The sequence below is a fragment of the Perca flavescens genome, chromosome 2 (assembly GCF_004354835.1).
Source record: "Perca flavescens isolate YP-PL-M2 chromosome 2, PFLA_1.0, whole genome shotgun sequence".
NCBI classification, from domain to species: domain Eukaryota; kingdom Metazoa; phylum Chordata; class Actinopteri; order Perciformes; family Percidae; genus Perca; species Perca flavescens.
The window spans coordinates 30,120,710-30,142,685 of record NC_041332.1 but is presented as its reverse complement, the minus strand read 5'-3'; the positions used below and the strand labels follow the sequence as shown (position 1 = coordinate 30,142,685).

The following is a 21,976-nucleotide window of genomic DNA, read 5'->3' as shown; positions in this document are numbered from 1 at the left end:
CCTCTGCATTTAACCAATCCTAACTAATTAGGAGCAGTGGTACACGTTGAGGGGTACTAGCAGGAGCACCTGGAAGAAACCCACACAAACACGGGGAGAACGTGCAAACTACACACAGAAAGGCCCTGCCCGGACCAGGGATCCAACCCAGTACTCAGCAGTGCCTACTTGCTGTGACCACCGAGCCACCGTGCCGCCATTCATGAGGCTATGAAGTGGCTTTGTCTGACAGAGTTAGGGACTTAAAGCAGAAAGGAAAACAAGGTCATCATCGCCATGCATGAACTAAAGAGTTGAGTTCTAATCAAAACTATAGAGTTTACAAACTCATTCTCATTCAAGTTAAATTGTGTATATTCGGTCTCTTGATTCTAGACACAAACAAGAATATTTTGTCGTTGCATGTATTTATTAAGGTAAAAACAGGAACTTAAAAAGTATTCGACATCTTTTTGGGAGTAACTGTAGTACAAAATGGTTTCACTTCCTCATATGAGGTCTGTTGTCATATTTTATGACACCCCTACCACCACCCCCCACCCGCATAGTTTCTGCTGGGAGATGTGCTTGAGAGGAAAGTTTGCTCTCTTAGCTTTTTAAGTCAACGGCCCAAAACAGTCTTGGTTAGTCTTTTCACTGTTCTAACAATCACCAACTCTGGTTTGGTCTAAATAAACCCATAATTCACAGAGCAGAATCTCTCTGCCATTGGTGACCTCTTTGTGAGAGCCAAGTGAGAGTTGCTGCCCAGCAGGCAGCTCGTTCTTCGGAGGCAGACCTTTAAATTAGCAAAACAAAAGGACAAAAATCGTCCCCAAAAAACAACAGGCGATGTATTCGGCCAATCAACCCCACCCTAGCGAGGCATACGAATGTTGATTGAGCTTCGATCTATTCGGTACAGCCCTATTTAGCATAATATCCTATGGTCATTCATTCATTCATTGCCGTACAGTGGTCACAAGGTCTGCATCTAAAAAGTCTTGACTGTTGGATTACTTTCTTTTTTAAATGACGTTTCGTTATTTGTTACATTAGGTGAAGTCTATATTTTCAGGGATCTAAATAAGGGAAAAATGCCCCTTCAACCCTAAAAAATAAAAATAGTCAATCAAGACACATACATGGGTTTTTTACTTGTCAAAACTATTTAAATTAAGTTAAAGCGATAAATAGGGCTGGGCGATATGGACCAAAAGTCATATCCCGATATATTTTGGCTGAATATCGATATACGATATATATCCCGATATTTCTTTTCCACAAACTGAGAGCAGTTCAGTCAAAGTCAAAGCCAAATATAACATGTCACAAGTAGTTTCATAGAAACAGACTATTTCAGTGAACAGTTGCAAAATCAAATGAATAAATAATAAACAGGTTATATATATCTATACAAAATATCTTCACACTTAGATTTTTGATAAATAATCATCAGTAATTTGGATATAATGACTAAGTGGGTAAAGGCAAATAATAGAACAGTTACAATATCACTTTACTGTAATGCAGCCTTTAAAACCAGGAAAAGACACTTATGGTCATATCACGATATTACGATATCCAAAATCTAAGACGATATCTAGTCTCATATCACGATATCGATATAATATCGATATATCGCCCAGCCCTAGCGATAAATATGGAGCAAAACGAGAAGTGCTGTTTCTAGATCCTTTAAAATTTACTATTTACTAAGTTGTTCAGTACAATCTATCAGGTGGAACAAGTTGTGTATAAGCTTTGTTTCTACCAAACTTCATTCTAATTTGAGGGAACTGACTTCACGAGAGCACAGGTCGTATGTAAATAGGTGAGGAGGAACCAGCCCAAGAAAAGAGTTATATAGAAAAGTAAATTGGTGGATACACCTGTTTAAAAATCCATAATTTTATGGGCAGCTGCCTGTGGTCAGAGTGAAGAGTGAACTATAACACAGACATGCAAATGTCTTTTGTAGCAGGACTGTTATAATAAATAAATAAATAACCCCCAGGATAGAGTGTGAGGATAGAATACTAATAATACTCTTTTTCTTTTTTTTTTATCAATGCTACTAGCTCTGCACTTCTTGCCCCTTCTGCAGTGTAATGGCTCTTATATACTAGAAGCATCCAAGGTAGCATGCACCATCGTGACGTCAAAATGACGTAATATCCTGACGGCGCGCCCGATTTATAGCGTGCGAGCAGAGGTTGCACACGGCTCTTTTTTTTTTTCAGCGGCGCGTGACAAAGCAGAACCAGGAGGCCTGAACAAGTTCGCCGACAACCGGATGCCAGGACTCTCAAGAGTGACTGCAAGTCTCTCTTGTAAACTTACTGGGTTCTTTTATGGTGAATGAAAGGCTTGATCCGACAAAGTAGGTCATCGAATCAAATTGAAGCATTGACAGCAATGCTGCTGCCAGTTCTGCCCTTGTCTATCTTTTTCTTCTTCTTCTAGTCTGTAGAAAGAGCAACGTCGGTAGCCTTTGCTCATTAGCGCCACCGCTGTTCAGGAGAAGACTACAACTAGTGCTCGAGAACCAGCGCAGGTATAAATAGTCACGGTTAGGTATAAAAGCAATAGATATAGGAACAATACACCCAGCAACACAAGTTGAAAACATAGAAAATGCAATTTTTATTTCACTGGACCAGTAAAATGTGGTTTTCCATGTTTTAGCCCATAAACTACAAATCCTTGATACTTAAATAATTTGAGAAATGTTGACATATTTGTCCTACTGTTCTAGGCATCCATTGGTTTCCATTTGTATCCATAATATGAAAAGAAATCAATTAGCACACTTTTGAAACTTTTATCTGTACTCCATCCCAGTAAACATCAAGTGTGCAAATACTTTCCTTAAAGTTTTCTGTCTGGTAGTTCATTTTCATACTGTACAGAAACAGGAAAAAATCAATGTCTGTCCTAGACCTGGAGTAAAAATACATTACATACATGCATACAAGAAACAAAAAAAACATTGTACAGCCTGCATTTGAAAGTGAAAAAAAGAAACCTTTACATTATTCATATGCAAAGAGCTAACTTCCTTTAAACAAACCACTTGAACTACAACTCAAAGTTGTAAAGGTTCTACTGAATATATTAAACATATCTGTAAAAAAACATCTACAGACTCACAAATCCACTGCAAGTGTAGATTTCAATATTGTTAATACTAAAGCTTCTTACTATAAGTGATTTTAGAAAGTCAACAAAAACAAACTAGAAATAAAGGAGAAATATGAGCCAAATAGATGGGGAATCTTTAAGGACAATTCCGGCGCAAAACAAACCTAGGGGTTATTACCTGATGTGTACCTACTCTGTCGCTCTCTGGGACATGTTTTCATGCTAATCGAATGAGTTTGGAGCTTTGACGAGGCTACCGCGGACCGCTGGTTAGCTTACAATGCTAGTATTTGGGGCATAGGGACACTCAAATTAAATCATTATTTAATACCACTAAAATGGCTCGAAATATCACCACACCATAACGTTAGCCTAATGAGTGTCCCTAAATGTGAACCGAAGCATTGACAACATTGTAAGTGTACAGATAGTTTATTAAAAAGATTATAAAGACAGTCGCGTTCATATTTACTTGCGGGAACCATCTTGGAAACCATTCATGACTAGTCGAACGCCGTGCAACGTGGAATCTCCATAGACAGTATTGGAATCTCAGACTTATTTGCACGGCGCTCGTTCTTCGACTAGTTATGACTGGTTTCCAAGATGGCTCCCGCAAGTAAACATGAACGCAACTGTCTTTAATGCTTTGGTTCACAATCCCCGGTCTCTGGGATGCTGACGCGCCACAACAACGGGACGGTTGGGGTTTATGCCGGGACGTGAACCCTGGTCTCCGGGGTGAAAGTCCTGTGTTGTTCAACCTATCCACCACCCCAACCAACCTCCTTACTTGGATTTTCGGCATTTAATACTACTCGCTACTGTAATCGTGCTGTGATCACGAAATATGCTTCCCATTGAAATTCATTAGTTTAAAAATCGTCCTCACCAACACAAAAAGAATTAGAAAAACGTGTCCTTGTACATGAATCTATAGATTAAATAATGTGACCATTTCACGAACTACTGAGAAATGCTGTAAATGCTAGCAGGTTTAGAGCCACTACTAAAAATAATAAATCATTTTGAAATCCTATTTGCTCTACTGAAAGAGCATGAAATCTTGCAAAACGTGCTTGTCTTTATAGCTTTGTTACATTCCATAGACTAAACATTTAATTGATTAAAATAACCATAAGTTGCAGCCATAATATTTACAGTCTATGGTTGCATCCCAGCTACTGACAGGAAATGTAAACACACCAATATTTAGTTTCATCAAGGCTGAATGTCATCGTGACACATTGTAATTGACTGACACAATGTTGAGCACTGAAATTAATTTTCAACTGGAAATGTCAAAGTGCCAACAGACCTTTCTGACATGTTGGTGGTTACCAGTTAGAAATGATATAACTAACCACATCACTGCCTCTTGAAAAAACTACTTACTACTTAACAATACTTCTTCAAAGTATTTGTATAACTTAACTCATGGTAAGGGAATAGTAAACATGAAGGGATTTTGGTAAGCACTGTTTCAAATAAGAATACACTAATGCACTGTTAGTAGCAGTGATCAGATCAGTAATTGGTAGAGAGTATTAAAAATAATGTTAACATTTAGTAAAAATAACCTTCATGGTGGTGAGACTGCTGCCATTAGATGTGTGGATCAACAGTAAATGTATACCTGGCAGTCACAGTTGATAAAAACCAAAGGCTCCTAGGGTTAACCTTTGAAATTCCATAGAAAATGGTTGGGGTCATTTTTGACCCCACGTATGGAAAAGTGCAGTACTGATACAAAACATGCAATTACTTAACAAATATAACAATTAGATACAAATCCAAATGGCCTCATGTCAAAGACAACCTATTTGAGGAATACATGGAAGATTAAATGATAAAAATGTAAAATTACAAAAATATTGCAAAAAAACAACCGCTGGGGTCATTTTTGACCCCACTTATGCATCTAAGGTTAAAATGATGAAGTGGCACAAACATCAATATCTTCTCAGAAATGCAAATGCAGACTAATGAAAAATATACACCTGAAGAGCACACATGCACAGTTGTTGATTTATCTATTTTTTTAAACCACATTATAGAGTATTATGGAATAATTGGCAGATAATCTGTTTCGTGACTCATAATAAATTGTTAAACTACCAAACATTACAAGCATGTGCCCATTGCCCAGTACATGTGTAGCCTACCACCCCGAGGACACTGCAGAATGTTTGCTTTGACTCCATGCAGGACTACTATTTAAACCTGGCTATCAGCAAATCCCTTGATCAGCTTAGAGGATGCAGTCTTCTACTTGTCAGCGTCTCTCTTATTTATTTCACTGATTTTGGTGTACCCACACCAGGGTCAGTGTGTGGGTTGGTACAGGCAAGCTCTGTGTTGCTTTTTTTATGTCAAGCAAAAAAAAATGTATAAAGAAGCCACCCACATGAGACGTTACAAACATGAACTTTGAACAATATAAATATCCTGTAAGATACATTAAACCTATAACTTTCATACTGCTACACCTATAGGCATTATACTTTATATAATATAAATATAAATACCAAAAATGCACAAACAGACCTCTTACATGTATTAAATACTATTTAAATATAGATTTAACTTAGCACTGTTTTTCTTAAAAATGACTGAGCTTGTTTATTAGCATTAAGGCCATCAGAGCTGTTGAGTATTTTATAGTTATTATACTCAACAAATTTCATCAAAAGATCAAAACAATATATTGATGAATTACATTTATTACCTGCGTAGCTAAAGTCATATGTATCTTATTCCTCTGTGCCATAGACCTCCATTGCGTCCAAAGTGAGGATGACATGTTCCCTCGCTACAATGAACATGAGAACTGTTTTGGTCTTTTCCTGGGATTTAATGGGAATGTATTGGAACATTTTCAGAATAACAACTGTTATCTTTTAAATCTAAAGTTCCTCCTGTGAATATACTATCAAAACACATCTCTTTTACTTTCACTCGATTTAGTACTTTTTTTTTTTTTTTACTGCCCACACACCAGGCAGTTGGCAGTGTGTGTGTGTGTGTGTGTGTGTGTGTGTGTGTGTGTGTGTGTGTGTGTGTGTGTGTGTGTGCGTGCGTGCGTGCGTGCGTGCGTGCGTGCGTGCGTGCGTGCGTGCGCGTGCGTAATTTTTCTGTCTCTGAGTTGTTATTTTGCCTTAACCACCGCAAATGACATATCAGTCCCGCCAACATAATTTCCAGTGTTCTTGTTTAATAAATAGGCCACCTGTTCATGTGTGTGTCTTTGTGTGTACTGTATATATATTTCTGTGTGTGTGTGCGTGCGTGCGTGTCAGAGACTAATTTCCAGACATTGCTCATACAGAATTCTGCATCTTCCCACAGTAAAGACAGCTGAGGCTGGAGGTGTGTTTTCCAGTAACATTATCAGTGTGATTTGGAAAAGTTGATTTAAGTAGGACAGGAAACGTAGGAGTGTTTCATCTCAGATTTCTTGTTGTAACAGGTAGTTTCTAACTATAGTATTCCCAACAAAGTGTTAAGACAACATTCTATGTTTAGACGCCTGCCAAGAGATTCTGATGTTTTTAGGCCAAAAACTGAGTAGAAATGCGGTCCACTCCTCATTCACTACAGTATATGGACCAAACCCATGCAGTAACCATATTGTCCCATTAATTTAATTGTTTTAAAACAACCAGTATTTAACTTGTGAAAACAGAGACACAGCTATATATATATATATATATATATATATATATATATATATATATATATATATATATATATATATATATATATATATATATATATATAGAGAGAGAGAGAAGCCGTTTACACCGACGTAACTATCCCTTTAAAATCTCTCAGTAACCAATGTTGGCAAATTGGGATTTTTATGATTTCTGCATCAATGTGACTTTGATTTGTCAGGTATTAACTCTGCTAAAATTACCCAAAACAAGACATTTCTGTTGGGTTATTTTATCCATTCATAATTTCTCAATTACTTTTCTAGAAAATGTAATATATATCATGATTGATAATATAACATTGCATATATGGTGATAAAGGGTTTGCCCGCTCGTAATCTGACCTTGTTTGAGAGTGTGTTGGTGTCTGGAAATAACCTTGGAAAACACATGATTCAGATACCAAGGAAGATTTTTTTTGTATGTGGTTGTTTGTGGTCATTATGTGTCAGTACTTGGTAACTTCTACACATAACTGTCTACTGGTAACTGAAACTTGTGTAAAAAGCTGCAGGCAGTAAATGTCAGTGGGTTGAGTTTAAGGTTGATTTTGGACAATTGGCGCTCTTGGAAGTTCTAGAAATAGTGCTATTAGTTTGCTTTAAATAGAGACACATTGCAAAGCAGCATCTTGCACACTTAGAGGATGCCAAGCAGGTAATAGGATTGGCTGGCTTTAGCTTGGGTCACAATGAAGGACATGTGGCCACGCATGATTCCTGATGCTGGATTTTAACCAATCAACGCACAGCCAGTCATTGAATAACACTGAATACTATAGAACATGAATGATGGTAAAAGGTGCTTTGTTTAATTATGTTTTTGTTTTTATTGCCGATTAAAGCATTGATTTGTCCAATTTGTCTATCTTTAGCTACTTCAACGACTGAAAATTTAAGGAATGGTCCTTCATTTCTCACATTTCACTTATTTTGGGCGCCTTTGTAGAGAACTTCTAGTTTGAAAAGTTAAAGCAACACTAGAGAACTTTTCCCGCTTCGGTCCCCCTACAAGCGGAATTGTCCATTACATTACATTATGCAAGTTTGCCAGATCGGGTAGCAGATCTGTAGTTCGAATGAACTGGACAATGTAATGTCTTTTCTTTATTTTATAATATTTTAAATGAAATGTCTTAGAAAACAGGACATTTGAAGACATCACCCTTTAACTATTTTTCTGACATTTTAAAGACGAAACTATGAATCAATTTACTGAAAAAATAATCAGCAGATTATTTCATGATGAAAATAATCTACTGCAGATCACACTAAAATGTTATGGTGAGACAAAGAAGCCCTTAGCTCCTGTGTTGAAGTAAGTGCACTGAAATATTGTTTTAATATGTTATAAATGTTATATCTAGTGTTGTGTGCCAGAGAAATTGCTGGTTTAAACTCCTCAGGCTACATTGCCACGTGTCACATACTTGTCTGTGTTCTCTAATGATTTCCTGTCTCTCCTTCTCCCTGCAGGGGAGGAAGGCCCCCGGGCGCTCAGGGAGTCGATCCAGCAACATCTCCAAGGTAACCGTTGAGTGTCATCCAGCTTAAAGAGCCAATATCAAGGTCACAGTTCACAATATATGGTAGCATCGTTTTCCCAAGCAGAATCTCATAAATCTGCATAAATGCAAATGGTAGAAGTGTTACTAACAATCAATATACGGTTGCTCTAAGTACACACTGTTTTTGACTCCCCCGATGCACGTTTTTTCATATTAACTATGAATCAAATGACTATGAGTAATGTGAAAGCCACAGAGTCAACTCTTGCAGCTCAACAGGTCACGTAAGCCTTTTAGCATCTTTTAGAAAAGAATTTGTATAACGACTAGCAAATTAACATTTTTAACAGGAGTAGGGAGCTTCTTTTAGCAAAAACAGTTCAATTCAATTCAATTCAAATCACTTTATTCATCCCGAGGGGGTAATTAAAACGCTCAAACCAAAGATAAAGTTCAATCAGGAAAAAGTCAACAACTAGCTATTGCATGTAAATCTTTATTTTGATTATCTGGTTATTGGAAAGTGGGTTTTGATGTTGTGATGTTTTATTAAACTAGTGATAGTTATTGAAGTTGATTGTTGTATTTTCAAACCAACATGAAAGCTAATTTGAGCCTGTTGGATGTTTCAGGCCAGCAACTCTACAACAGGTCTAACTACAGCCTCTAGAACATCAATCACGCCGTCTTCTCAGGACATATGCAGGTGAGCCAGCTGTTTTACCAAGTTTTCTTGACTATCTTTAAAAAAAATCTCTCTTTAAGCCACATCCACAGTTCTCTCTGGGATATTAACATGCATATTTTAAAACTTTTTCTCCACTAAGTTTGAGACTGAATTGGTATGGTCTGCTGCACGCAGAGGGCATTAAAAAAATTAAAATGGATGCTGGAATCCAATGGTGCTCCCAAAGCACAATCAATGAGGGGAAGATGGCTGATTGCAGTAATGGGATCCTTTAGCTTATTATATTCACTAATGGTGTGGTCGTCACGCTGACAGGCTCAGTCCTGTGGTTTCAAGGCTGAGAGGACACTGTTTTTTTATTTTTTTATTATTATAGCAGTGTGGACAAATGTGATGTATGTGAGTGCTTGGACCTCCATTTGTGTACACTATGCTCATATTAATCCATATTCACCCTTTCCTATTCTGATTACCCAGCATGATAATTAGTCAAAATCTTTGACATTTTGTTTTCACTTCATTATTCAGTTGTACATCATGTCATGAATGAAGATTTTTATTATTTTATTATTATTTTGCCCTAACTACTGCGAATGACATATCAGTCCCGCCAACATAATTTCCAGTCAACATGGAAGCTGGTGGAGTTTTAAGGAACAACTAATTTAATGTTTTTCACATTGATCGGAAAAAAACAATATGCTGAATTTAGACTTCTTGTTTCTTGTAAGTTGACTTACGGCAACCTGTAGAGCTGCATCTCATCCACACTTGGTTATTTTTTTGACTTATAGGGATATGACACCGCCATTCTTACCTATAAATCTCTGATCAGCTCTGTTTAAACAGGAAACAGCCTTAATTCAATCAGTGAAAAATAAGAAAAGGTCCTTGTGAAAAGTGTTGACAGTGAGGTCTGTGGATTTTCCAGAATAATGGGGACAGATTCTGGAAAAAGCTGCTGCTTTTGACTGTCTTTAATGTAACACACAAAGGAAATCCAATTCACCTCCATTATATTAGGGTGAAAGCAGAAATCTCAGAGACATATCTCAAAACCTGGGCATATAAACACAAAACCTTCTGCATTGCTAGATAGTAGGTAACTTATAAAATACTGTACGTCTTCTTTAATTTGGGTGAACTGACCATTTCAGCCCATTTGTTGAGTTAATGTCATCACATTCATGTCTTTTCCATTTTCTTTCACCTTATTTTTTACCCATCTCCATCTCTCTGTTTGCGTGTATGTTTAGTTCTAGCCAGCTGACCCGTTTAGAGGAGGATGTTTCTGAATCGCACAAACACAACAAGCACACACACGCCTCTGTGATGGCCGTCACCAGCACAACTGTGGGCTCGTCAGCTCAGGTGCAGAAGAAGCAGGTGAAGCGCCGTCACCGCCGCAAGAGGAACAGCTGCACCACCTACGACGGCTTGGAAACCAACGGCAAACAGGAGCAGACCGAACTTAACTGGGACCGCAGCGAGCATGGGGAGAAGAGGGAGCGGCCTGTCAAGAACCAGAGAGAGCTCCCACCTCGCCTCCGCTGCTCAGGGGCCCCCCAGTCAGACTCCACCTCTGAGGATGAGGCGTGGCGCGAGGCCCGCAGCTGGAGCAAAGAGAAAGCCCGAAGAGTGCGCCGCCGCAGCGGAAGCAGCCGAGAGAGGGACGGGGCGAACTGGGATAAAGGAGGGGAAGACAAAGCTGTGGAGCTGCAGTCGGTGGGCTCAGATGAAGGGAGGGAGAACCGGTCTCTGGTGGAGGACAACGAAGGCCTTAAAAAGCGCCACAGCAGCAGAGCCTCGATGAAGAGAGATGGCCACGTTTCACAAAGAGAAAGCTCACACTGCACGGGTAAAGAGAAGTGCTACAAGTCAGGAGACAGCTCCTCATTGGCAGAGGACTGCGAGAAGCTCATCACCAAGAGATACCAGGAAAGGGGGTCAGGGGGTGGAGACATGTCAGTGCCCATATCACAGAAACGCTGCGGTATAAATGGAGGCACACAACAGGAGTACTCTGAGGACTCAGCGATGGAGCTCTGCAGGTTAGTTTGTGAGCCTTATACTGTACGAGTGTAGGTGTGTGTGTGCACTATAAGTTCAACTTCAACTTTATTGTCCAAAGAGGGAAATCCTCTTGGTCAGGGGATGCAAAAGATACCCCAAAAACAAAGAAAATATTAAATAGGCTACATATCATGACCTGTTCTTGTGTGTGTGTGTGTGTGTGTGTGTGTGTGTGTGTGTGTGTGTGTGTGTGTGTGTGTGTGTGTGTGTGTGTGTGTGTGTGTGTGTGTGTGTGTGTGTGTGTGTGTAGGATCTGCCACTGTGAGGGGGATGACGAGTGCCCATTGATAATGCCTTGTCGCTGCACGGGGAGCCTGAGTTTCGTCCACCGGACCTGTCTCAACCAGTGGATCAAATCCTCAGACACTCACTGCTGTGAACTCTGCAAGTTTGACTTCATTATGGAGACAAAGCTCAAACCTTTACGCATGGTAGGCACACGTTCATAAATCTCGTTCACAGCTATGAACTGGGATATACTGTCAGGCTGTAATAATTACGGAGTGTCTATTTGCACCCCCGGTACGAATAGCTTCGGCCACACAGCTGAGCTATTCACACCCTGTGACGTAACAACAAAAAACACCTTGCTCAGGTGCACCTAAATCATGGCGGACTTTCATCTGCCATGACAGCAGAAACTGGCATATTAGGAAAGTTTAGTCTCTAAAGTTTATAACAATTTAATTTCTAGCGGAAAATGGATACTATAGTTGCGCTTTCTGTCTTCAGTGAAAGCATACAACTGTTAGTCTGTTAGTTAGTACCTATTTTTTTGTATACAGTACGGTTACCTAGCAACCGAGGCTTGAAGAAATCAACTGGTAAAGAGTTGTCCACCATTATGTAAATTGCTAGGTGAGTGGTTAGAGTGCTTACCTTTGGTATGGGAGTTTGGAGTTCAATTCTCCTGTAAGGTGATTTTTTTAATTTTTTTTTTTTTTTAATTTTGGATTAGATAATTTGCATGGAATTGCGCAAGTCAGGGCCCACAGGGTGGTAGGGGAAGACTCATGAATATGCCTGCTCTGGTTGGGTTGGTTAGGTTTAGGCAAGAGGAGTGGGATTGGTTATGGTTAGGGTAAGAATGTCAGGGCGATAATATTCCAAAAAGGTGTAATACATGAGTAGTATGGATAACTGTGTGTAAATATATGCCAAGGTACTGTAAATGCACAGGGGTGCAAATAGCATACATTGATATTTGTACCAGACGGGGTATTAATAGAACACATTGCTGTGTGCACTGGCGGGGTACAAATAGCATTAATTTCTAATTGCACCAAGGTACAAATAGCACTTCTAATTGCACCAGGGTACGAATAGCATACACTGCTAATTGTACCAGGGGTGCAAATAGCCTCACCCTAATAATTAACACCCTCTCTCTTCTCTCTCTCTCTCTCTCTCTCTCTCTCTCTCTCTCTCTCTCTCTCTCTCTCTCTCTCTCTCTCTCTCTCTCCCCCCTTCAACCAATGTTGCCTCTCATCCCCTCTCCATCTCCATCCCTCCGTCTTCCAGTGGGAGAGGCTACACATGTCGAAGAGCGAGAGGAGGAAGATCTTCTGTTCAGTGTTGTTTCACCTAATAGCAATAGTGTGTATGTTGTGGTCCGTCCATGTTCTGGTCAAAAGAACCATGGAAGAGATCAGACTTGGGAAGAACGGTGAGTACTTTGCCCCACTCCCTCTCAACATACCAGAGATATGCAGAGTAAAAGTCCTATGATCCATGGCAAATTAAAGGTACCATGGGGAGTTTTTAATTCTAAAACCTAATTCCTCCTCTAAAGTTACTGTGAGTAAGGCCTAATAAACATTTTCTACCTCAATAAATGTTTGGAAACCTTACATATTTAAAAAAAAAGAAATCATCACCATGCACTTTCCCTGTTCTTTACAATTCAAGATGAAGATTTCAAAGGTTTTATTTCTCACGTTGTCATACAAAATGTGCAGTAAAATGCAGGGTGGCATTGAATAAAATAAGAATTAGAAAAGGAGTAAACATACAAATTAAAAAATGTATCTAAATGATCATAGTAGTAGTAGTATTAGGAGGAGGAGTGGGTTGTGCAATTTTTTTACTATATAAAATGTTAAATGGACATAGGTCACTGTTGTAAGTACGAAAGACTGTAAAAATGTATTACTGCCCTCTGCAGAAATTTGTTTCACATCCCGTCACCCAATACAAACAATCAGGGGTGTTGGACTGGGGGTAAAACCGATACTGATTACCAGGGCCCAAGGGGAGAGAGGGCCCTTGAAAAGTCTGGAATATATTTCACCTGGATATTTTAATTTCCTAATTAAATTTCATAATGCATGTCAGATAAAATGTAAATTTAGTGTATCGGCTGAATAACTTGGTTGATTGACTGACTACATTTTGTATACAAAAAAAGACTATCTAGGGTCTCACCCACCCCTTGCTAATGCGCCAAATGGTTTAGTCCATCTGCACGCATTTTGTTTATGTTAGTTCTCTGCTGGACCGCAAACTTCTGCTGTAGACATTCTCAAAGAAAGCCAAATCAGGCTAACAAAAAGAAAGGAAAGACAGGAGAAGGAGAGAAAACAAAAGGAGGGGAAACAATTGGTAACTGACTTATTTTCAAAGAAAGGTGAGCACAAACTAAAAAACAAAATCCATGGTGCTAAACTGCTTGAATATCTCTGCGACCGTTACTGCTAAAAACGAACTGAGACAACCCATTGAAAGAGCAGAACATACACTTTCAAATGATAATTTGGTTATACATGTAATCTGAGGTAAAGGCTAAATAGATAAACTACACTAACAGTACTGTTTGCATATAACACACCATTGCAATAGCCTAATTTAAAACATGTTTAATTTTAAAGGTCCCATGGCATGAAAATTTCACTTTATGAGGTTTTTTAACATTAATATGAGTTCCCCCAGCCTGTCTATGGTCCCCCAGTGGCTAGAAATGGTGATAGGTGTAAACCGAACCCTGGGTATCCTGCTCTGCCTTTGAGAAAATGAAAGCTCAGATGAGCCGTTTTGGAATCTGCTTGTTATGAGGTCATAACAAGCAAGGTTACCTCCCCTTTCTCTGCTTTGCCCGCCCAGAGAATTTGGCCAACCCATGAGAGAGAGACATAATGGCTTTCAAACGAGAAAAGTGGCAGTTGGTCAAGGCCACACCCCCACCCTCCACCTTGCCCCTCCCACTCTCCTCCTCAATAGCTTCAGACACAGAAATGGCACATCCTAAGGAAAGCTCATTGTGGGACTGGCTCTAGTGGCTGTAATTCTGCACCACGGCTGAATTATGGCAAAGAGACTTCAGATACAGTATTAGGGGACCACTAAGGTCTATATAAAAGCATCCAAAGAGCACCATGTCATGGGACCTTTAAATGAATAGGCTATAATGTCTATAATTAGCAATAATAGGCTAATCAGTGTCATATCCACTTGGTAGCTCATCGGTAGATACATATCATGTCAACATTATAGTTATGTCAGATTCAATAGAAGCAGATCTTAACATTGTGACAGACCCCTCATCCTCCTCTTTGGATTTGAGATAAGGGAAGCTTATATCAAAATTAAAGCAAACCATCTTTAGCCATTTTGACTGAAAGGTGTTAAGTAACACTAACATCTTAGTGTGTTTTATTATATTAGGTTACAATTAGGATAAGAGGTGGGGGGGGGTCCATCAGGACTGCCTATGCATAGGGCCCAGGGTCTTGTGCTACGCCCTGCAAACAATATAGGACCATTAAAGCAACACTAGAGAACTTTTCCTGCTTCGGTCCCCCTACAGGATGGAAGCGGAATTGTTCATTACATTACATTATGTAAGTTTGCCGGATCGGGTAGCGGATCTGTAATTAATTCGAATGTACTGGACAATCTAAGGTAATGGCCAATTCCGCTTCCAACCTGTAGGGGGACCGAAGCAGGAAAAGTTACTTAGTCTTGCTTTAAAACACTACACCGCTAGCCTAGAAATCTAGACTCCCCCTAGTGGCAGCAAATTTATTTGGCAGCCAGGGGGGGGTCTAGGCACTCTCCGTTGACTTTCAAGCTGCAAAAACCAAATTTTGGTCAGGCCAATCACATTGTGTATAGAGTCGGTGGGCGGGGCTTATGGCTGCTGCTGCTGGGACCAGCGGACTTCTGGAAGACTTGGAGTTAAGATTTTCTTTGATAAAAGAACAAAGAACGGCACAGAAATCATTCTTAAAAAAGGAAGATGTGTTCGGAGTTTTGCCGACCGGATATGGCAAAAGTTTAATCTATCAACTAGCTCCACTACCTTCTTCATTGCTCTGCCTGGTTGTAGCGCTATCCTATTACGTGAAGAGGGAATTTGAAAGACAACCGTTTATCCCGCCCCTCGGATCGAGCTCAGTCAATGGTGAGTTCCCAGACCCTACATCTGGATGTGGGTCTGGCTTGTCAGGCTACTACACCGCAGCACCACTTGTGGTCAAAAACTCCACAGGGTACTTTCAACCTTTTCACCTGTTGATCTTTACACCTGTCTGACTCTGGTGATGTGATTTTGAAGATACATTTCCTGTGTAGTTATTCAATGTATTCATGTTTTCTCTAAATCTAGTGAAACTAGTGTAAGATATGTGTGTGTGAGGTCTAGCTAGAGTGAAGACATCTTCAATGTTCTTGACTCCAATTTATTTGTAATTTTACCCAGTTTAACATATTGATGCATACAAAGACTTAAATTATACCATGATATTTAAAAATGACCAGACGCTCGTGTTGAGGCAAATGAGGCAACAAAGTACATTAGCTTTAAAACAAAGTCACAGCTATATCAATGACATTCAATTGATTTGTAGATTTATTGGTTATGATAATGTTAGGACCTGAAAACCACAAAAATTATGTGGGCATTGAGCTAAACTTCATGTTTTAGCTCAACCTTACATGACAACAGACCACAATGTTTGATAAATGTCCCACTTTTTAGGCAGTTGTTGGTTGGAAAATCTATGTGTTTGTAAGACTTGAAATTTGTTTGGCATAGATAATCCATCAAAGTGAACACGTACCACGTTTTCATGTTATGGTGTAATCATATGTTACATTATGATACATTCATCACACTGTAATGCAGTTAAGGACAGTGTTATTTGAAAACTTTCCAACATTCGAGTTTTGAGAGAAAAGCATTTCATTCAGGAGCAAGAACTACAGTATGTTCCAAAATGAAACCCAGAAAAACAAACTGTGAACAAACAACAAATATTGTAAGATCGGGGGCCCGTTTCAGAAAGCAGGTTTAGTGAAAACTCTGAGTTTATTAACCCTGATGAGGGAAACTCTGGGTGTTCTGTTTCAGAAAGAGAGGTTAATCAAACCTGAGAGAGAGGGGGAAGTCCAGCCCGTTTCAGAAAGAGAGGTAACTTAACCTCAGAGTTACTATGGTAACTGAGCCTGTGAACCTAACTTGGTCGGGAGCAGGTTTTCTTCTCTCAGTCTCCTCCCTCTGACACAGCACTCTTTCATTTCCTCATTCATTCATTCAGTCTGTATCAGGCACATTTTAGCACAGTTTATCTACATGAATAAAAAAAATTGTGTTGGTTTATTTACCATGTTAGGCAGGCTATAAAATGTTTTTTTATTTTCTAAAAACATGGTATTTCCTCTTGTCGACGACCCCGTTGATGAAGAAGCTGTATTACTTCTGCTTTACTTCGCAGGGTGTTGTTATATGTTGGGAGATAATATTGAAGCCCCGACATTTTAATTTTCAGATAACTTCCTATTTGAGCGGTATCGTTTTTCTTCACAGTCTATCAGTTATGCAGCCTACATAACCTTATCCGTCCTCATATCACTGATGTCACCCATTTTATGCTCTTACATCCCAGCAGATTATTTTTGTTGCACTACGTTTTTTTTGCAAACAGCAATTTTCTTTACAACAAAGCCACTGTATAGCAAAGCAATGTCAGAAGAGTGTGACTCGCTCTGAAACATGTTTTAAACGTTTTTGTAGTGTTCCCTGGACACAAACCAGTAAGAGCCATTAAAAAGGAGTTCCACAGTATTACAGGTGAATGATGTAAACCCTTTGAAATAAAAGGTTATGAATTATAATTCTGTTAATGATGGTGCTGCAGCCTCAGTGGGATTAGTAGGCGTAGTACTTTTTCATCCGCAGTATTGCACCTAAATGCAATAGATTATAGGTTCAATACCATTTCACCAGTAATATTAGACTATACTTATGATTAACTATGGTATACACTATATCGGAACTAACGCATTTACTCTAGCAGCAATTTTCTCCCACGCAAATTCTCTCTCTTTTGCAGCAGCCGCTGTGTTGTTTTTTTAACTCACTATTTGTGTGCATGAGTATTTCTGCTGAAAACGTGTATATCTTGTGTAGAATCCAGGACCGGCAGGGCAGAGGGAAGTTTCAGGGAGCAAAGACAAAGTATTTAGATGAAGTGAGCTGGTTTGACCATGGAGATGGGAAATGCTCCCTTAGCTTCGTGTGTGACCGGCGTGCACACTCGGTGCCTTATTAGGTGCCACTTAAATGACTGTGCTTCTCTCTGATGCTCTGAAAACAGACGTTAGAGGGAACTGAAACATCGCCGCACGGGACGCTAGTTAACACTACACTCGACAGCAGCTAACGTTAGCCTACCGTTAGCTAGCAGCTGGAGTAAACACGGTTAAAATGCTGACAGCTAAACGGTGTAAAAGTGTCTGTATTTCACTGGTGAGGATTCTAACACCAGACTGTAGCTGCCGTTGTCTGAAAAACAGACTCAGCCTGAAATAAGTTATTGTTATTACATTTTTAATAAATCATTTAATTTTGACCCTGTGGCCTTAGCAATACACAAGCCGTTCTTTAATGGCGCCTTGTGCTTGTCAACTTTTTATTGTTTTATATTTTTGAACAGACAAATACAATTGAACAAGGTGCTCCTTTTTTAAATAGAGAGAGAGAGAGAGAGAGATGTCACCTTTTTCAGCCCTTCTGAATTTGCAGGTATGATTTTAATATAACATTATAGTCATTATGGCCCCTGTGGGAGCTAAGCTGTCGAAGCTGTCCTTAATGGCATTTTTTTCCCCCTTACATTACTTTTACTTTTATACTTTAAGTAGTTTTAAAACCAGTACTTTTACACTTTTACTTGAGTAAAAAGCTTGAGTTGATACTTCTACAGAAGTCTTTTCAAACCCTAGTATCTCTACTTCTACTTGAGTAATGAATGTAATGAATACTTTTGACACCTCTGGTTAAACCTCCTTCTTGAAACGGCCCCCACGTCAAGTTTTTAGATGTCAGAGTTCATTTAACAACAACAATTTACCAGTTGACAATGCATGTCTCTGCTCATAATGTCATCACCACAAGATGAAACCATAAATTAGAGGAAAACACTTTGACTGATAACCTACACCACAGTCTCTACAAACTGACTGTTACACTGTACTGAAATAAAAACGTCTTAGGAAAGCAAGTTTGAAGGCAGGGCAATAGTTTCAGTGATGTGAAGAAGAATAATTTATAAGTTTCGGTTTTCCGGCTAAAACATCTAAAACCACCAGTGTGTACTTTCAAGAAAATGTGATGATTATGTTAATTTTCTCTAAGTGAGCAGGTAGTTCAGGGTTTTACTGTCAGGTCACATGATGGTCGTTACAGTCTGATGCACACATTAGCTTCAATTCTATTTGAGTTCGTCACAATTTGCATCATTGTTAAAGTGAAATTAGACCCCTCAGTGCTTTTGTGTTAATTGTTGGTGTGGTGTGTTGTGATTATAGCAGTATCTGTATGTTATGTTATGTGTGTATATATATATACATACAGTACAGGCCAAAAGTTTGGACACACCTTCTCATTCAATGTGTTTCCTTTTTATTTTCATGACTATTTACATTGTAGATTCTCACTGAAGGCATCAAAACTATGAATGAACACATATGGAATTATGTACTTAACAAAAAAGTGTGAAATAACTGAAAACATGTCTTACATTTTAGATTCTTCAAAGTAGCCACCCTTTGCTTTTTTTATTAATAAGGGAAAAAATTCCACTAATTAACCCTGACAAAGCACACCTGTGAAGTGAAAACCATTTCAGGTGACTACCTCATGAAGCTCATTGAGAGAACACCAAGGGTTTGCAGAGTTATCAAAAAAGCAAAGGGTGGCTACTTTGAAGAATCTAAAATATAAGACATGTTTTCAGTTATTTCACACTTTTTTGTTAAGTACATAATTCCATATGTGTTCATTCATAGTTTTGATGCCTTCAGTGAGAATCTACAATGTAAATAGTCATGAAAATAAAGAAACACATTGAATGAGAAGGTGTGTCCAAACCTTTGGCCTGTACTGTATGTATATATATATAATTAATTGCATTTAATAAATAATTGCATAGAACACGTTTATTCAGAGATTGTAGAAATAAAGAGAAATTACACTCGCTCTTGATTGCAGACGAGTTATGGAGAGTTTCTCTTCTGAAGTACTATAAGTACCATGCGCCAAATGGTAAGCACAGCTCTGCACACAACACCATCATGATCCATCGCACGTCCTGCAGTTTGACTAACAGCAGCTCTGTGTGTGTGTGTGTGTGTGTGTGTGTGTGTGTGTGTGTGTGTGTGTGTGTGTGTGTGTGTGTGTGTGTGTGTGTGTGTGTGTGTGTGTGTGTGTGTGTGTGTGCGCACGCGCGCGCCCACGTCCTTAGGTGTGCTGGAGTGGCCCTTCTGGACCAAGCTGATTGTGGTGGCCATAGGCCTCACAGGCGGCCTCATCTTCATGTACATCCAGTGTAAAATCTACCTGCAGCTATGGCGCCGCCTCAAGGCCTTCAACCGCATAATCACTGTGCAGAACTGCCCCGAGAAAGACCTGCACAACCACCAGGACCGACCCAGTGCCCTGCCTAACGGCAGGCACGAAACTGTGGAGGTTCCGGTCAGTCCGGGCCCCATCCCGGCTCCAGAGGCACAGATTGACTCGGACATGTCTGTGGAGGCTGCGGTGGCGCCGGCACAAAACCCCGTCTGACCAATTTTCCTCACGCTCAGAAAGAGTCCTGAACACATCCTGCCCATCCAACAACACAAGCCGGTGTGAGCAGCGTGTGATTTAGACTTGTACAGTGTTTTAGTGTTGTACATCTCAGCTCTTGTGCTGATCTTGAGACACAACAGACATATTTAAAGTCCTTCAGTGATCTAGCAAAAAAACTGAAAGGCTAAAGGGCTGTCGTGACGTGAATGTGCAAAGTAAAAAACAAAAATTGTGGCAGGCCAGAAAACGGAGAGAAGAGGAGGTGAGGAGATGTAAAGGAAAATAAAGCCATCAGCAAGAGACATTTGTAAAGACTACAAGTTGTGTGCTATATTTAGTTTTAGTTTGGTATGCACATTCTTAAACTGCACAGACATGAGTTAAAGGTGTGGATGCTATTAACGGTCTCAGTATGCTTCAAACCAACCTCAGAGACACTTCTTACAACTACGTCTTAAGGCCACACGTGGTTGCTAAGTGGAAACTCAGCGGTCTGCTAAGTGGAAAATCTGCTGCGAGATGCGAGGAATTGTACAAACAGGGATAATGGTGCACACTCTCTGAAGTTATGCAGATATCAGCACAGAGACAGCATACCATTCTACTTTGGGTTTCTGATAGGTAAAGTTTTTGGATGCAGCCCGGGGTTCCAGATACTTCAGCTATATTTATACCGCCAGCATCTGCAATGGTTCGGTCCGTGACGTACAGTAAATGTCTTCATCTGCCCATGTCTGTGACTTGTCCGTGTCCTGGCCTAGTTGGTGGTGTACGCACCTCTAGCTGATTTGCCAAGGAGAAGAAAAGAAAAAGTGGGATGAGGACAGTAAAGGCTGAACTTTGTAAATTTCAAAAGACAGAGCACAGTGTTAAAGGAGGAAAATCCCGGTCTTTAAGAATACAAAGACCACCAAACCACGACCAACTGGAGTAGAGGGTGGATTGGGAAATACACGTGACGCACACAAATAAGGTATGAATAGAACCGCGTGTGTGCGAGTGACTGATTAAGTCCGCAGACGCCGAATGCGATCAGTATGTCCAAGACTTTAGACGATACTATAAGCACTTACAAAAGCCCTGTAAGGCTGGGGGAAGGTTAAAAAAGCAGACATCTAACAACTAAAGTGTCATAGTTTTCCCAAACAGCTACCCTCATCTTAAACATGGTGTCACAGAGACGTGGTAATCATCAAAATGGAAATGATGGCACACACTTTGGGACAGTATCTCCTCATAGGAATTCATGCCGTTGCATTTGGTTGTGTAAAGAATGGAAAAGAAGAGCTTGAGAAAAGAAGTTTATACTGTAGCCTGCCTACTTTCACACCCCCGCACACTTGGCCAACCGTTCTGTGAAGTGTGACATGCTAAAGCAGCTTTGAGATGCTGTTAGACAGTCCAACAAGCGCTTTGTTTGAAGCATACGGAGGCCTTCTGAACAATCAGGTCTTCAGACACCAAAGAGTAATGATATGACAAGTGGAGGAACAATTATTTAAACTGTATATTTAGCTCAGTCTGAAATCTGAAAATGTAATGTTTTGAAAAAGCTTAATTTATTTATCGTAGGTGAGTTTTGAACATTTCTTAAAAAAAGACAATGTCAAGTAGCCCCGTTGTTTATGATGTTTTGTTTGACAGTTTGCAGCTTTATGGAGGTCCCCCTCCGCGAGGTCCTGATATTTATACATTTATGTAATTAGAGCTTTCATGGATGGCATACATTAATGATTTTACATTAAACTTGACACACTGTGTGAGTGACTGACCGGTTAATAAAAAAAAGATGATGTTTA

At 39.6% G+C, this 21,976-nt stretch overlaps 1 protein-coding gene across 9 annotated transcripts in view; it reads left to right on the top strand.

Annotated features, from left to right (window-relative positions):
* The window catches only part of marchf1 (membrane-associated ring finger (C3HC4) 1), a 56,590-nt gene extending 34,614 nt beyond the window's left edge, over positions 1-21,976 (top strand). For 8 of the 9 annotated variants that reach the window (XM_028594575.1, XM_028594568.1, XM_028594589.1 and 5 more), the window contains 7 exons: positions 8,315-8,365; positions 8,979-9,052; positions 10,291-11,085; positions 11,358-11,538; positions 12,629-12,773; positions 19,596-19,649; positions 19,849-21,976. In XM_028594575.1, the coding sequence (XP_028450376.1) occupies positions 8,315-8,365; positions 8,979-9,052; positions 10,291-11,085; positions 11,358-11,538; positions 12,629-12,773; positions 19,596-19,649; positions 19,849-20,171 (1,623 nt within the window). In that variant the 3' untranslated portion in view covers positions 20,172-21,976. The remainder of the gene's footprint in view (positions 1-8,314; positions 8,366-8,978; positions 9,053-10,290; positions 11,086-11,357; positions 11,539-12,628; positions 12,774-19,595; positions 19,650-19,848) is intronic. The other variant, XM_028594602.1, reaches the window with a different exon arrangement.